This window comes from Euprymna scolopes, chromosome 36 (genome assembly GCF_053919585.1).
Source record: "Euprymna scolopes isolate OS-2025 chromosome 36, ASM5391958v1, whole genome shotgun sequence".
In the NCBI taxonomy this organism is placed as follows: domain Eukaryota; kingdom Metazoa; phylum Mollusca; class Cephalopoda; order Sepiida; family Sepiolidae; genus Euprymna; species Euprymna scolopes.
In genome coordinates, this window is record NC_136517.1 from 17355704 (window position 1) to 17374634 (window position 18931).

The window sequence follows — 18931 nt, forward strand, 5'->3', positions numbered from 1 at the left end:
ATTCAACTACAGATCGAATGATCCCGTGTTCAAGCCCGTTTATTTTAATTTTTTTCTTATTAATGAATTCAATTTACGATAAAAAGAAGAGGTACCATTTAAAATCGACACAAATCATATCTTGGTTTGCATATTTTAAAACTAAACATTAATCAGAAGTGACTTTTCCAGGGCATTCATTGTCAAGCTCAAATATCAGCTGACTTGATATTGTAAACAAACACATACAAAATTTAATGAACGACATTATCATTATTATTATTTACTTTATTTTTTTTTTTTTTGCAAATTAGTCCATCGGGCAAATTATTTCTCATAACATAATAATCAATAAAGGATTGATTCAATAATAATACATAGGCAATCTGCAAAAATTAAAATATCATGTTTATGTATATTGTACAACCAGGCAATGCCGAGTGTCCAGCTAGTGAAGTTCTAAAAACTAATGTCCTCTACTGTGGCTTTTTATTGCGTTACTGACTAGACAAGAGATATATCCAGTTCAACATACATTTTATATGCTGGCATGTGTTGGACGACTTTTAGAAATTGACTTCCAAACTAACCTATCTCTGGCCAGGTTTCTAATGATCCTGCTTTCTCTGAAGTCCATCATGACTTACTCCCCCTTTTTCATTGGTTTTCTTGACCTGTTACCTCAATTTTTCTACATCTAACCCCAAAACTCTTATTCATTCTTTTAATGAATCAAAGTCTCCTGTTCTGTACACATCTTCCTAGACTGTCCAGATTTATTTCTCCTCCAAGGTCAGTTTTTTAAGGCTCGCATTACACATCTATCATATCATTCTTATATCATTTCTTTTCATGCAACACATATCCTCAACCCTCACTACCTCAACTGTTCTATATCTATAAACCCAAATACTCATCCATTCTTTATGTGTGGCCAAACGAATCAAGTCTTCTGTTTTGTATACATCTCGTTATACTGTCCAAATTTAATCTTCATCTGAGATCATCAGATCAAAACTTTTAAGACTTGCATTACACACATATCAGATCATTTCTCTCCATGCAACATCTATCCTCAACCATGACTGTCTAGATTTCACTTCCACACATCACACTGTATACACATGTTTGATTCTCTTCTCTTATAAGGGTAAGAGATGTGATTATCTTTTCAATTACACAAGAAATAAATTTTTCATGGTTCAATTTGATACTAAAAGAAAATTCAGTCTTTATCTGAAATATCAATTAAAAAATTTTTTTAAATAAAAAGAACTTTTTTATTAATTCAATAAAGACTTTGTCAACAAATGATACTTATTTAGTGATACATAATTTATAAGAAAGTTTATTTTTTTCTTGATAAAAGAATAAATTTTGTTTTTATTAAATTTTAATGTCTGGATTTGAAATCAGTCTATCATCTGTAGCCAGTATCTGGTCGACAGACCACAACAAAGGGTTCAGGACTCTTTGTTATAGTGATAGACTGATAGCCATCTCTCAGCTTGCAAGGGCAGTAAAACCAAGTTTTCCCCAAATTGTCACCGATCTAAACAATGACCAAGCTCAACATTGCTTAACTTAGCTTTCTTGCAAAAGTTGTTATTTCCAATAAAAGTGCTTGACTAAGCGCCAATCTTTGGTCCCTGCCAGCAAAACATTCAAGCAAATACTCATCCTCCTACCACCAGTGCAATGAACTTTCCTTTGTGTACCTTAAAACTAAACATAATTTCCATGAACAGAGTTTCTTTCCAAGAACTTCCCATCCGTAGAACAAATTACCATAGGATGCTTTCCTGTAGGCCACAACATGGTCGTCTTCAAGATCAATGCTAACAAATACTTGTCAAGATACCCTCTCAAGGAAAAGAAAGAACAGAGAAAAGACAAAAAAAATAAGGAAAAAGAGGTACATATGCAATATAAGGGTTATGCTATCGTTGGAATTGTCTGGGTGGTTTACGAAAAATGCTGGAAAGTGCCAAACGAAAGTTTTGTATTTTTTTTTTTTTTTTTCTTCAAAAATACTGACCTATTTTTCAATGAAAAATATTTTTTCTGCCAGTACAATGCTAAAAATTAATTGAAAAATGAAAACAATATTCTTGAATAACTATTGAACAATTTTTTCAAAGCTTTTAGAAAATTCAAATGAAGAAAACAAAAACATTTATTGTAAGGTAAGTTTCATGAATATTTATTATTTGAATAAAACTGCTAAAAAATTTTTAAAAAATGATTTTTTAAAAAAAATTTTCTGATTTTTTTTGTTCAAATCAAGATATCTAGATCATTTTTTAGCAAATAAACCAATGATAGCAATTAAATGCTTTCTTTATGATTTTTTGTATAAGGGTAAAAGTGAACAGCGTTTTAGCACCTTCCGGTGTTTTCCGTAAACTGCTCTGACAATAGCACAATCCTTATACTGGCTAAGTACCGAAAAAGAAATCTCCACCTAAAAAAGTAAAAGATAGAAAATTTATCTTTTATTATAGTCATAGTAGTACTGCAGTAGTATAAGGGGTTTCAATGGAAAATAATCTCACGTTTTCAAGAGGGACCAAAATAGATGCGTGGTGTGTGGGGTGCACGTGTGCTAAAGAGATTTGGTTACAAGAATGAGCATAACAAAACACAGCTAGGAAATATGCATGCTATTTGATCCCCGCCGAAGGGAAGAAGATACACGAGGTAAAACTACAGAGAAAGAACAGGCATCGGTAGTGACGACCATTGATATCAATAAAAATAAGTAAATAAAAACACAAAAAAATAGCAAGCATGGCATATAAAAAGACTTTTTTTTTTTTCAGTTGAAAAGCAATACACTTGAAACTTATATATATCTCAGCGGTTACCAACGTTTTCTACGCCCCCGCACCTTCTGATTACATTCTCGCACCCCTGCAATCGTAAAATCTCAAGCGTTGGTATGTAACTGTGGCCCAATGTGAATATCTGCGGAATAGAGAAATAAAAACACAAACTCCAGTAATCGTATAAAATATTATGAGTTGAGTTTAGGAGGAGGCAATGTCTGATAGTGTCATGAAACGTTGTCTCTCCTTTCCATTTTGATAGATTTCTCAACTCTCACATTCAATTCGCTGTCACAGGGATAACTTTTGCAGAGATTCCAATCTCACTGGCTGTTCGCTTTGACTACTAATTGCCTTTCTAAAATCCTATCATCCTCTGATTTTTTATATCGATATGACAATGCTATGGGAGCTGGTACAAAGAGCTAAAATTTAATGAAGTAAAAAGTTGTCTCTTCACTTCCTGTCTAGTATTAATTTGGGATGGTCTCTATGGTGACAGGAGCTGTTCTATAGTATCAGCCAACTGCCATCTCAAAAAAAAAAAAAAAAAAAATGGAAGAAAGTTTAACAGCAATATTTTTTGACATCACTTATTGCTATTCACAAAAAAAAAAATAAAATAAAATTTTAATTTAAAAAAAAATAAAATTAAAAAAATTTTTTTTTTTTCATTCTTTTTGATATTTGAATTATACAGGTTTTATATTAAAAAGATTATGAAACAACTTTGTGGGTTCATGTGTGTGTGTGTTTTTCCTCGCCTCAATGTAATTTCGATAATTACATACTGAATTATTTTTCAAGCTTCATTCACTTTTTTTGCTCTCACACAAGGCTGACATTACATAAACCAGCCCCCACCTTCACCCTGGCTGTATCTATCATATAATCAACACCCACTCTCACTCTTTAATGTATCTATCGGCCTGTTTGTTGATTCGATTTATTTATAAAGACTTAAAATTAACAAAAAACTTTAAAGGATTTACAAGATTTATAAACAAAGATGAAAAGAAAACGAATCGTGGGTAATACTAGTTAAGTACAGTTAGTAAAAATAAAGTAATTTAGTTTTATTATTTTAATTTTCACCACAAAATTGTAATAAAAATTTGACCAACACCAGTTGAGAGTGTATTTGACAAGACATTTCCATGGCAAACAAAGTACAGCTTAGGTACAACAGAAAAATGAGCGCTAAAGTTTGATTTTTAATAGATCTTGTTAAAATTTCACAAAAATCAGAATTATCTAAATTTTTACAATGGGAATTTGGTCATTCAAACTTACTTGCCTCTTCATTTTGGTATGTAAAACAGAAACTAATCTTATACAAGAATATCTCCTCTGTAGTTGCCATCATATCAAATATCTTAGAAAGTTCACAGTAAAGGACTCCAGTTTCACAATCACATGCCATGTTATAGAGATGGCCATGTTAGTAATGATATATATTAGGTTGACAAGATTTTTGCGGCATTTTTAATTTTGATTTTAAATAATGCATTTACAAATAAGTTTTCGTTATAATACCTTTACTTTATATATTATTTTAAAGAACGTTTTTCGCTTTATCTAATCGTTTAAATTACAATCGTTTTAAAACAATTATGTCTTCTTTTCAGAACGTTGAATACAAGATGAAAAAAAAGCAAATTCGCACAATATTTTTATTTTAATTCAAGCTAGGCCAAAAAGCTGCTAAAACAGTTTGCGATATCAACAAAGCATTTGGCCCAAGAACCATTACTGAACACACAGCACAATGGTGGTTTAAGACATTTTGTGGCGACGAGAGTCTTGAAGATGATGAACATAGTGATCGGCTATCAGATGTTGACAACGATCAATTAAAGAGCCTTAGTCGAAGCCAATCCATGTACAACTGCTCCAGAACTTGCTTCTGAATTACATGTAACATATACAATGATTTTCAACCACTCGAGAGCTCGGGAAAAAAAAAAAAAAAAAAAAAAAAAAAAAATGATAAATGGGTGCCTCACGAATTGAACGGCAACCAAAAGAAACGCCGTCATGAAGTGTCATCTTCCCTTCTTTTACGCAACAAGAACGACCCGTTTCTCGACCAAATTGTGATTTGCGATGAAAAGTGGGTTCTTTACGACAACCAGCAACACCCAGCACTTCCCAAAGCCAGAGTTACACCAAAAGAAGGTCATGCTGACTCTTTGGTGGTCTGCAATGGATCTCATCCATTAGTTTTTTTTTTAATGCAGGAAAAACCATTACGGTGAAGAAGTACTGTCAACAAATGGATGAAATACGTCAGAAACTTGGACAACACACAGCATTATTCAACAGAAAAGGCCCAATTCTCCTCCATGACAATGCTTAATCGCACGTTACTAACCCGACCCTGCAGAGGTTGAATGAATTGGACTATGAAACTGCCTCATCGACTATACTCTCCAGACCTTTCACCTACCGACTACCACTTTTTTAATCATCTCGACAACTTTCTGCATGAGAAATGCTTCAAAAACCTAAGCGATATCAAAAACGCCTTCAGCGACTTCATCGTCACCAGAACGCAAGATTTTTATGTTACTGGCAGAAATACATTTGTTTTGCGTTGGCAAAAGTGTTGATTCTGATGGTGCTTCTTTAGATCAATAAATTTTTATTTATATGTTCATCTGAATTTAAAAGTTAAAAACTGCAAGAACTTTCTAGTCAACCTGATTATATATATATATATATATATATATATATATATATATATATATTAAATCTCAAAACAAATTTTATAGGCAGAATGTTAGGCATATTTTAAGATGAATATCCCTTTAGACTTTTGTTGCGATCACTTTTTTCCTGTTGATTGAGGTACGTTTCTGATCCTATGTACCCTCAAAGGCTTTAACTACACCCTTTGAGAAGGAGTTTGTTGCTAATAAAGATTTCTTTACTGGAGAAGGTCAATGGGGCTGATCAGGCATTTTTTGTAGGCCAGAGTACTCTTTGTCTTGGGTGCTGGCTCTTCAAATGTTATTTTCTGACCCTTGTGTCACATCATTCCAGCATGAAAGGGAGATAAATTCAAATACAAACAAAACAGTGAATTTAATAACTCAAACCTAATTTTTAGCCAATTTTGTTTTAAAGTGACCCCATTTTTTGCTGCTGACGATCATCCATGTCTGCTGGTGGATTCAGGCGACTCCTCAATTTTTTCTTGATTGACAAAAGAGAGCTGAATCCCAACTCATAAACATATCATAAATTGAATAAGAAAATCCCATTTATGAATTGTGTCAAAATCAAAAGTACTTTGTCTAAACAAAGTTTTTTTTTCCTTAAATAATTTTCATCCTGATATAAAAAGAAATCAGAAGAAATAAAAAATTAAAAAGGATTAATGTGACATAAATTGTCTCCCCCTCCCATTTAACCAAACCTCTCTCAATGAAAGGATGCTACCTAAATATATGCGTGTTAATCAAGTAATATACCATTCAATCTAAAGAACATTGGTTTGGCTTTTGTTTTATGGCATATCAATAGTATTTAAGTTATTTAATATCAAAGCACAGCAAATGTTTCATTGTATAGGATTAGTTGAACACAACTTGCTATTATACCAGTAACCGGGGAGGGGGTCAGTTCACACATTTCCCAACGGTATTAGTACACAAATGAATATTAGTGAGAATAATGAGGGGGGGGGGATCTCCAAAATTATTAATGGAATTTCCATATGTAGAATTTTTATTAATATCCCCCTTTGCATTGGAAATTTATTCGAAACATTTTTTAAAAAACTGAAGTTTTTACATAATTAGTCATTTTTTAAAAACAGTGAGATGGTTTTGGAAAAAAAAAACTTATCAAATCAGCTAAAAAACACTAGCAATAGTGTAGAAATTTTTCAAAATAAACTTTCAGAAATAATAGTAAAATAAATCTACAAAGACATTGGTATGCAAGGAAATATTTCAGAATTTGATCTGCATATTTCTATTATTTTTCCCCCATTTTTAAAAATTTTTTTTTAATTTTCTTTTTTTTTTATTTTGTTCAAGCTGAATATCTGGCATCTTACTGGATTTGTTTGAATCTCTCTTGCACTTGGTTCACCGAATAATATGCGCACGCACACACACACACACACACATTTTTATAAGTTTTTATTTGACTTGAGAAAAAAATGATTAAGTCTTGTCAGGCTGAAAGTTTTGTTTTAATTCTTGGTTCAAGTCAAAGCATGTATGCATTTATGTAGCCAAACATGTTTAAATAAAGCTTTATACAGAACAAATATGCAGCTCTATGTAGTACTGAGCACTTTTATATAAACACAGTAAGATTGTTTATCCAAACATTATAATCAAAATGACATCTGTTAATATATACATACAGATATATATTTCAAATATAAAAAATAAAAAACACAAAAGTTCTATTAATAGCTGAATAATGCAAGATTAGATTTGTTTTGTTTTTAAAAAAAAGAAAAAAAAGAAAAAAAAGCCTTCTTGTAATGACTGTAAATTTGAAGGGGTAGATTGTAACAAAGTTATTCCCAGTAGAAGTTACCATTTTTTTTTTTTTGAGGACCGATAAGCATTAAACTAAAGAAAACTGAAATACATTATATATATATATATATATATATATATATATATATATATATATATATATATATAGTGAAATTGACATAGGAGGGGTGTTCCAAAAGTAATGGCTTCTATTTTTTTTTTAATTCTGCCTGAATTGACCAAAGAGGATTGCAAATTGCATAGTGATAATTACTGAACTTATGCATTCATGACCTAAAAGTTTCATCTCTCTGTTGCAGATATTTATGGTGTAAGACTAAGGAAGTAACCCTGTCATGGATATGCACCAGAAGCAGAAATGCAGCATTGTATTCTTGGCAAAAATGCATTGAGAATGGTGGTGACGATGTAGAAAAATAAATTCTGGACAAGAGGTTGCTTGTTTTAAGCGTACCACTCATCTTCGAAGCTCTTCAACTTTTCGAGTTAACAAAAAAAGGAGGCTTTACTTTTGGAATGACCCTTGCATATTAATATGTAGTCAAAACAATTGTTTTCTCTAATCAGTAATACAAGATTTTTGCAATGAATTCATGAGTTTTGTTCCTCGTATTAAAAGCAGTTAATAAATAAGAAAAAAAATGTATATATTTTTTACACATGTTTGATTCTCTTCTCTTGTAAGGGTAAGAGATGTGATTATCTTTTCAATTACACAATAAATAAATTTTTCATGGTTCAATTTGATACTAAAAGAAAATTCAGTCTTTATCTGAAATATCAAAAAAAAAATGTATATATGCAGATCAGAAGAGATGATGACATTAGGTTTTTGCAGTTCTTGTATGGAGATGTCGAGGTTCTCCTACATATAGCACCTGGTATTCCCAAATGGTCATCCATCTGGTACTGACCCGACTCAACGTTGCTTAACTTCAGTGATTCAACAAGAACTGGTGTGTCAACGTGATTATGTTGTGTATAGGTTTTTTTTTTTGTCTTTTTTTTTTTTTATCCGCAGCATTTTTTAGTTACAAGAATTTAAGTTTTCTAACTGAAAAACTGATATGTTCCTAGCATCGGTCAGTTTGTTTTCGTTTTTTTTTTTTTGTTGTTGTTTAGTTATCTGCAGCATTTAAAAAAAAAAAAAAAATGAAAAATGAAAAACACATCTTAGTTACAAGAATTTAACTTTTCCAACTGAAAAATCGAATCTCCTACCATATACAAAAACTTTTGTTTGCTACGCCCCCATCCTGGACCAACAATTTTTGGTAGTATATTACCTTTCGGCAATAAAAAACAAGATTTTTGATGTTCATCCGATTCTAGAGTTTAGAGATGCTGCGACAGACATACCTATTGTCAAGTGGATTAGAAATGTGGAACTTGTATGTGAGCTTTGCACTATGGATAATGTTGAGTGCGTCCTGCCAATTTGTTTTTTTTATCATTCAACAGCTGAACCCTACACGACAAGCAGACACATGAACATCTTGAGGCATGTAATTGTTGCACTACTTACAATTTTCTCTACAATATGTTAGGCTTTATTTTCTGCTTTTTTTTTTTTTGTAAATGCTACTGATTGCATGAATAATATTACTAAATAAGCAATCATTTAATCCACAGGGCCAGAAAGAATACCAACGTGACAAAATGAAATATAGGATCCAAACATATAGCTCAAAAGCGGGACCGATTAACATGGATGTTGTCTTGGATCATTCGATTAACAAGTCAAACGTCTAAAGTAAGAGAAAATTGTACAAAAGAACTCATCCTCCAAAACTTTGTAAGAAATCTTTGCTTACGATTTTTTTTAAATAATGTAACCATATTTCCTTGTTGCACTAGCTGCAAAATACAATCATTTTTATGGTTTTAATATCTGAAAATTATTTCCAATGGCATGCTATTTGTTTTATTTGAATTCTTCAGATTGTTATTTTCATTTTGAGTGTTATTTTTCACATTTCAGTCGATATAACCTTCGACCTTCAGGTGTATCTGATCGAACTTTGAAATCTGCATGAAACAAAATATTTGCATTTGAACAGAATCCTTTATTTAATCCTCAGGGGTAGCATGCTCTTGTTCCATCAGCCATGACAGGGTAGAAATCCTAATTCGTAATTGTATTTTTGGATCGACTGCACTGAGGATTGAACCTCACGTCTCCAGGAATGTAACTTAATTTCACCAATGCTCTATCCACTGTGCCAGGAGTCATTGTGTAAGAAATTCCGTGCAGATTCTTTGAGCTCACAAAGATTCCCAAGTTTGACAGATTCCTAGAGTTCGACAAAATACACCTAAAGAAGATCAAGTTATATTGACCGAAACGTTGCGCAAATAACACACAAGATGAGAACAGTAGTCCAGAGAAATCAAATAATACAAATAATCTTCATCTTAAAAATTCAGAATGGTATGTTATTTTTTTTGTTGATGCTTTTGCTTGCACGGATTTCCAACATAAAAAGCATAAAACAATTAAAATAAGGCATGCCCCAAAAAAAAAAAAAAAAAAAATCATAGCAAATAAATATACAATAAATCCTAAAGTATTTGAAAATAATATATCAAATAAAGCATGCCTCAAAAAAATCATAAATAAAATACAATCGATCCGAAAGTATTCGAACTTGTCGTACCTGATTCCATAGTCTGCAACAGTATCCATTGGGTCACTCACTCACCCTCCTGTACCTCTTGGAAATTCTATTGAGCAAAGATATAATTAGGGACACAATGACAATAAGCGGAGAAAGAGAGATATTTGTAAATATAATCATTTTTGGCTTACGATTGAAACATGCTTTTTTTGAGAAAGTTGGACGATATTATCTAGTATTAGATTTAAGTTAGTTTGTCTCGATCATAAAAAAAAAACAAAAAGAAAAACGCAGTAACAAAGCCTTTATTAGTTAAACATGTTAGAATTGAAGAAGCAGAAAATAGTTGTAATTAAAAAATACCCGCTCCATTAAAAACATACAGAAATGTTACATTATTCTAACATAAATAAAGCATCGAAAAAAAAAAAAAAAATAGGATTCAACAGTTTTATAACAATAACATTTACGTTCATGCAATCCATGATTTTTTTTTTTTTTTTTTTAAACAAAACGCATAAAATTCTTTATATCAACAGTCATTTGTTGTCACTTTACATCAAGCGATCACAAAAAATTTTCAATTATACGTAGAATGATATATTAAAAATAAATAAATGCTACCCATGGTGTCGTTAACACAATTCACAATTTCGTCTGCAATCCAACTTTATTTCGCACAAATAATTTTCACCAAGTTTGAGCCATATCCAACGAGCTGTTTTTTTTATCACTGTTCAATAATATGCAGGGACAATGTGGTGATCATCTCATCAGTAGGTGTGATCCTAAATGGGGTTTACACTCACTGGACTTTATCCCCCTCCCCATGATTTTTTTATCTGTAGTGTTACCTCAAAAGATAATTTTTAGTCATACATATTTAGTAAAACTGTTGAATTTTATTAACAATTGCATGGGTGGCATTTTTTTTTTTGTTCTTTTTTAGTCACTTTGTATATAAATATTATATTCCATGTGCGGTTTTTTTTAGTCATTTTGTATATAAATTATAATCTGTGTTGTTTTTTTTAGTCACTTTGTATATAAATACTAATATTCGGTGTGCTGTTTTTAGTCTCTTTGTATATAAATATTATATTCCATGTGCTGTTTATTTAATCATTTTGTATATAAATATTATATTCTGTGTACTGTTTATTTTTTTTTATTTTTCAGATGGATTGTACAAATCAATTCAGTATTTATATAATGGTGCTCAATTATGAATGGAGCTGTATATGCTGTTTTGTTATAAAATTATTTTCATTTATACAAACACGTTTTGCTATACATTTAGTTTCGACCTACTAAAAGTCTGTTTCATTAAGCAACAGGAACATTATTAAAATAAGACAATATTAAAAATAACTTTTACATAATTTGAAGATTTAAAAATAAGACATTTGTTTGATTTTAAAGTTTTAGATTAATGCCTGATGAGACGGACACATTTCATGAGTCGAAACATGGATCTATTTGTATAGCAAAAACATATTTGAATAAATAGAAATTTTATATTAAAAATATACAAATCTACTTGCTATTGAGCACTATTATATAAATACATTAAGGTTCAATTAAATGATAGTACAACCTCTGAGGAAAACTATATCTGATTATATATCTATATATATATATATATATATATATATATACATATACATATACCAGCATTTCAGTCCGGCATTGCCCGGGTGTTTGGAGGTGTATGTTAAGCAAGAAAAAAAAAAAAAAAAAAACATTGGTCAATTTTTTAAAATTTGGCCCCTATTATGACCCATTAACATTTATTGTTTTGGGCTCAAATCAAGTTATCAAGTTAGATCCATGTCCAAGGAACCTATATCTAAAATTTCAAGTGTTTAGACACAAAATTGTCGAAGGAGTTTAGTAGAGTTCTCAAAGGTCAAATTGTTGAACTTTGACCCCTTTACAGTCAAATTTCTGGCCGAAAACCGATCACATAGATTTTCCCAAATCTCAGTACCCTGTATATCAAATTTCGAGTCTGTAAGCTTAAAATTGACAAGAGTTATTGTGTAGGGAAATGTACACACACAGATACACAGATACGTTCACTTTTATAGATACATGAAGTTATAGGTGTTCAAGGGTGATAACGCATGAATTTAATGAGTGCTCAATAACAAAAAAAAAAACAAGATATATTTTTTATTAATATAAACAAATTTACAATATCGCGATACTGGACATGCTAATGTTTTGGACACCTGGAGAAGAAAAAAAAAAAAAGGTGTTTTCCAAAGAACAAAACAGACCTCAAACTTTCAAATTAAAAATGATGACTTGAGGACTGGTTTCTTATGTGGAAACCAACCTTTTTTAAGTCACCTGATGAGGACTTGTGGTTTTAACCGACCATTTGTCTGAAACATTAGCATGTCCAGTGTCATGACTTTGTAAATTTATTTATATTAATATATATATTTGCTAATTCCTACCCTCTGATGAGAAGGAAAGTATTTCTTCGAAACTCCGCAGATTAAGGCCTATCCACTTATCAAGTGTTTCCTTTTCAGATTAAATATGTTTTTAACTCTTTCTCAAAGTGTTTTTTTAACATGTTACTCCTCAGTTTGAGAAAACATTTTTAGAAGCTGACTTGTCTTTTTCCCACTTAGCTGGCATTAATTAGCGAATGAAAGGGGGTGGGGCAAGCAACTTTGATGAAGTGACTTAATCGAAATTACAAAAATATAAAAATACATTTTTCGTATGGATAACAAAAGGAGAATACAATTATCGAAAAAACAAAAACGAATATTCATATAAGAAAATATCAATTGCGGTATAAAAAGAAAAAGTTTATATTATTATTACTATTATTATTGTAGCAATCTTATATCATAAATGTCGTGTCTCTGCGTCTGTTCATTGATGCAATAGAAAAAGTCATGTATGAACATCAAATACAAATTTTCTAGTCGCATTTTAAGAAGAATTTAATGGTTGTATTTACATTTATCAACAAATCCATGTGGAGACGATCGTGTTCAAAACAACTCCTTGTTAAGGAATATGGACAGCCACAGAATAAAGATGAATGGAGAATATTTTAAGATAAATTGATTATCATTGACATCAAAATTATCTTCAATCCTGAAACACCAGACACTCACTATTTATAAGGTTTGGTTAGAACAGGGTCTCCAAAACTACGGCCCAAATACGGTTCATTAAAGTCTTTAATCCAGCCTGAAGAGCTATTATGGAAAACAAAAATATTCATGAGAAAATGGAAATGGGCGAAAATAGTGTGGCGATTTTTTTCTTTTTGTTCATAAAATGATTAAAAGAATGGAGGTTTTGGAGAACCAGTTTCATTAAAAAGCAAAACTAATTAGCAAAACATTATAAAACATGTCCAGATATTTTTTTTATTTTAGCCCGTGTAGATTTAAAGAAGTTAGTAAAAAAAAGTTTGAAAACTTTGGAGACCTCTGGGTTAGAGGCTAGGTAAAGAAGTCAATCATCAGGGACAAAATTACCAAAGGATATGAATCAACATATTTGGGTTAACATTGATTTTATATGCTGGCATGTGTTGGACGGTTTTTAGAAATTGATTTCTAAACCAAGCTATCTCTGACTCTTATAATCAATCCATGCTAAAACAAGTAAAGATGCAATTTTATTAATAGGGAAAAAATTTAGTATTTCACTGAAATTTTCAATTTGGATTTTCTTCAAGAAAACATAAAATTATATATTGAGTCTACCATATTGATTAGTGATCTTTTTCCTTTAAGATGAAGCCATTTTTTATGCATACAAACAATTATGCACATAAAATAAAATATAAAAATTGGCAGATAATAAAAATAATAAACTTGAAATAGCTTTGAAAATAAAGACACAAGAGAAAAAAATTGTACAATTATAAAAAGAAAAAGTTAAAATTTTATTTGCATCCAAATTTTATCGAAATAACACAAAAAACACAATATCAAAAGTTGAAAACCAAGTGAATTTCCCATGGTGGAAATTAACTTGGTTGGGTGGAACGATAAAGTTGTCGCCCCTAAAAAAAAAAAAATAAAAAAATTTTTTAATAAAAAACAACACTACAGCTTTATTTTAAAACTTTTATTTAAAAAAAATCAATTCCGGTAACAGCATCGAGTCTTGGCTACCACACCCAGGGTCTGCCACCGGCCACCTATCCAAGTACACTTTGGTGTTGACTTTGAAGCCGACTTCAAAGATGTGAGGTGGCATGATGTGGCCCTCAATTGAAACCACACCAAAACCATAACTGTGACAGGAAACTTTGCTTTAACACCTTGGGCACGTCCCTGTTATTCATGGCAATCCAGCAATACATTTTGAGGGTACTGGCAATGGTCTTGTTGCCATAACTTGGATCGGTAAACAGCATGACTTGTACTCGCTCATTGAACATTGTCACTTTAGAAAATGATAGATGGCTCCTATCGCTGTTGGGATTTGTACACAATTGGCCAACTAAGTGGATGGTTTGCAACAAAAAAAAAAAAAAAAAGAAAAAGAAAACCAGTTTTCATCAAACAGAAATCAAATCAGGTCTTTTTTAGGGCGACAATTTTATCGTTCCACCATGTATTTATCCATTTTTGCACTTTAAACTCTTGGCTAGTTTGTGATACCTACTTGTAAATATTCTTTAAATTTTACCTAATCACTCGTTTGTTTACACGAGAACGTAAAGTTTATTTTAATTTGCAGAAAAATAAACGTATGTAAAAACAGTGCAGACATTTGTGTGGTTTGTTCAGAATCGCAACAAAATGCCAAACAAAAGCACCTTTTATTGAAAACATGTGCTGGACAAACGGCATGTTTTTTTTAATGTCTACGAGATTGGAATTCTAAATATTCTGGCTTAAGGCATCAAAAGTATTGCTAAGTGGTTGGGGGGGGGGGCTTCATGTCAGAAACAAGAAACAATATTGTTAAGATGCATTCATTCAATGTGTAGATTTAGCAATGAAAGTGATTTTTTTCTTTCAAATTAATGGACGACGGACCAATGGTCAGACATGCCAAGTAATAGAGAGAAATGTGGAGGAAAAACACATTCAGCAATGAAAATGCCATTTAAAACTAGAGTGTGACAGATAAACTAATAAAATGCTCTTTGAAACCTACAGATGGACCGACTGACAAACATAACATATAAAATACCTTTTAGCAGATTTTAAAAGTTGGACTTAAATAGCATTAAAGTTGACAAATCAAACTTTGATTCTGATTAGCCAAGTTTCATTTTTTTTGTTGTATCATTATTTGCAACAGCCGTCCTCTTAAATAATCAAATTCTAATCATTACGCTCTTGTCTGACCACCTTATACTTATTAATTCTTATCCTTCAGTGGTCTTCAGGTCTTGATAAGTGGTGACTCCTCTTCAAAAAAAAAAAAAAAAAAAAAAAAAAAAAAAAAATCAACATACTTTGCTATAATTTATTTAAAATAAAAAATTAAAAATTAACAATCTTCACTATAATTTATTAAAAGAAAACAAATAATCCAATCTGGAAGTTTTCTAATGGGCACAATTTTTTAGTCACCTAAAAAGAAAAATCATCTAAGTGAAATAACTCTTAAAGTTACAAAAGAAACTTTTGATATCTTAATAATTAAACGTAATTTATGAACTGTAAGCTCCAAATAACAATGGTTGAAAGCAAAGAAATAAGAATGATTTGCAAATATGAATTTAGACTGAAAATACAACTAAAGCTACAAATAGTATCAACAGAGCTGATAACATTGAGGGAAAATATTAATAAATTTTCATCATTTGTTCACCAGTTAAAATCTGACAACACGGATATCTTGAGTATGTCATCTAAGCAACAAATCTTTATCTCTAAAAACATATTGCACACCTAGATCGTGTTCAACAGTTGGCAACCAGAATTGTGACGAGACTCCATGTTTATCTACAAAGAGTGGCTTCAAAAACTAAACCTGTCTCACTTGAACAGTGAACGAGGTGAGGAGACATGATTCTGGTATAAAAAGAATTTAAATCCATTGTTTCATGGTGGTTTTTACCCCGGTATCAAATTGCGAGCATTCACAGATGATATATCGCCATTTTTGTCTGAACAGAAGAAAAGCAGTATTTTCTGAGTGTTTCTGCTCCTTGAAACAATCTGCCAAAGATCATGACGATGCTGATCATATACAGGTAAAAAGTTATCTTGAACAAACATTTTGATTACGTAGAGATGTAAATGACTTTAGTACTTTTGCCACCAAATTTCCGTAAATGTTGGCTCAGGTTCAACCGGCAACTGATATAAACTGCTGGAATATTCTGAGCACTAATCAAACTGATTAGCCAATTAAAAAATTATAACAAACATGCTACACCAGTAAAAAGCAAAGCGGACGACTTTCAATAAATTGGAAAAAAAAGAATTAGTTTTTAATCAAATATAAATTTAATCAATCCAATCCTAAAAAAAATAAATAAAAATATATGCCAACAGTTTCTTAAAAATTCTTACTTTTCTTGGGGGAGAAAAAAAAGAAAGAGTCAAAAGTTTCCTTAACAATAAACATTAAAAACAAAATAAAAATAAAAAATTTTCTTAAAATTCTCTTCAAAAGAAAAAAAATGTTTCTATTTAAAACATGAATAAAAAAAAAAAATATTTATGAAACTTACGGTAGGTTGTTGTTGTATAAATTTATTTTTCCCCCATTTTTTTCCATTGGGTAAAAACCACCATGAAACGATAAATGTTGCTATTTTTGGTTTCCTAGCATTTTAAAATTTGATTGGCGCTTAGCATATTGTGGCATTTTACATCAGCTGCCAGTCAAGCCCGAACCCAGATCACTGAAATCTGATGCGCAAACTGTAAAAGTGCCAAATCTTTTAACTCTTTTCAGATGGACGTTGCACTTTGCTATTTTTTATGCCAATGAATTTGAATCTAATGTCAACAATGAACCCATAGGAAAGGTCCGATTCATTCTTGATAATAAATTAGTAGAAACAGGGACCATCAATTTCCAAATAAATTTTCTTGAGAAATTGCTTGAAATATTTTTCTTATAACAATAGACAAGCTAAAGAAACTGAAAAAATGGGTTTTATATGACACTCTACCGTTTAACATTTTGCTAATTACATGTCACTGTTGCCTTGGAAAGTGGAATATGAAGTTTTACAGCATCTCACACACGACTTATTTCATTAAATAAATATTTTAAATAAGTTTGTTTCTTCGCTTATCAACTCATTCCAGACACTAATTATTTCATCTATATATATCTCAATAACACACAAAAAAAAAAAGAAAAAACTTTTGGAGTTGGAAAAGATCCGGCACAAGATAGCAGGTCTGGCACACACAAAAAGCTTGACATTCTTTCAGCTATATCTTTATTACTTTTTTTATCCAAATTATAAAAGTTTGTCAAAAACAATGATATCTGTAAATTATATCGAAGTGAAGTTTTTTGATGAGTAACAAAAACTTGTAATAAAACATTAAAAAGTACAAGATTCACCAAGCAACTCTAACAAAAAAAAAACTCTGATCATAAAATTGTCTCAAAAGCTTGTCAAAACAGGATACTTCACAAAGATGAGAACTATTCACTTCAATTGGGGCTAGGTGGGGGTCAGACCATTGATGATGGAAGAGTGAAGCTTGGTTTTATATGCATTAAAATTAACTAGCCACCTTTTTCCTCATTGCATCTTGAGCTCAAGATCAGAAAAGAGAGAACCAGAAAGATCTTGGTCATTGCCGATCTTTGAAGTGTTGCTATAGATAGTAGTGTTATCTGCATAAATGTCTACGAATGATCTAAGAATGTGATTTGCGAGATCATTGGTAAAGATCAGCAAGAGAGTTAGACCAATAATGGAACCCTAAAGAACACGAGTGTCGATACTATATGCTTCTGATTTCTGTCCAACTACTACTCTTCTAAACCTATCAGAGAGAAAGGATTTAATAATTGAGAAAACATTCACATATTAAATACATCATAGAGGGAAGATAATTGAGAGAAAAAGAGAGTGGGGAATAGAAGGCAACATCAGCAACAGATAAAGGTGGAAGAGAGGGCAATGAAAAGAGAGAGAGAAGGAAACAGAGAGAGGGCAAGAGAGAGAGAGAGAAGGGAACAGAGAGAAGGGAAGAGAGAGAGAGAGAGAAGGGAACAGAGAGAAGGGAAGAGAGAGAGAGAAGGGAACAGAGAGAAGGGAACAGAGAGAGAAGGGAACAGAGAGAGGACAACAGAGCGAGAGAGAAGGGAACAGAGAGAGTAAAAGGAGGGAGAGTGAGCGATAGCAATGGAGAGAGAGAGACAGACCAACGGAGGGACATTTTTATTTTTGGTATCACAACAAAACAATTGGATCAAGTGTTTAAATAAAAGATATTGTTTTAATCAATTAGTTAATCGGGTTAATTATTTAGCTTTTTGATAAGATTTATTCAGCAACTTACCCACACTGTGCGCGTGTGAGACTTCATCAGAATTGTAATTTTGAAACAAAAACAAAATGATGACATTATTACTTTTAATTGGACGATGATAACAAAAATATCATAGTTGAAGAAACCATAAAAAAGAATCGATAAAAATGATTGTGCAAGTTTCGTCTTTTTTATGAAAAACAATAGTTCGTGTGATCACACTACAGCAGGTTGTATAAGTAAAGGACTAAAATAAAATCCTGTAACAATATCAATATGCGACTAATATTGTAGGAACACAGTATATCCCATGTGTAAATGATATATTGAAGACTAGCATAGTTATCCGACGTTGTCCGGGCACGGTTAACAAAATACAGTTAAAAGTGTAACACCTTTTCTTTTAAAACTCCTTTCTCTTTCACTACCCTTCCCCCTCAATGGTACATCCCTTTTTGGCAACTGGTCCAATAGAAAGACAAAAAATATGTGATTGTTCCATTACTGACCTGGTATAATATCCTGCAGGC

General features: G+C 31.5%; 1 protein-coding gene across 4 annotated transcripts in view; it reads right to left on the reverse strand.

Moving 5' to 3' along the window:
* Nucleotides 1-18931, reverse strand: part of LOC145260361 (RAC-gamma serine/threonine-protein kinase-like) — a 192887-nt gene that overhangs the window by 126903 nt on the left and 47053 nt on the right. For 2 of the 4 annotated variants that reach the window (XM_080118295.1, XM_080118294.1), the window contains exon 2: nt 9988-10054. The exons of the other annotated variants lie outside the window; for them this stretch is intronic. In XM_080118295.1, the coding sequence (XP_079974421.1) occupies nt 9988-10016 (29 nt within the window). In that variant the 5' untranslated portion in view covers nt 10017-10054. The remainder of the gene's footprint in view (nt 1-9987; nt 10055-18931) is intronic. 4 annotated transcript variants of the gene reach the window in all.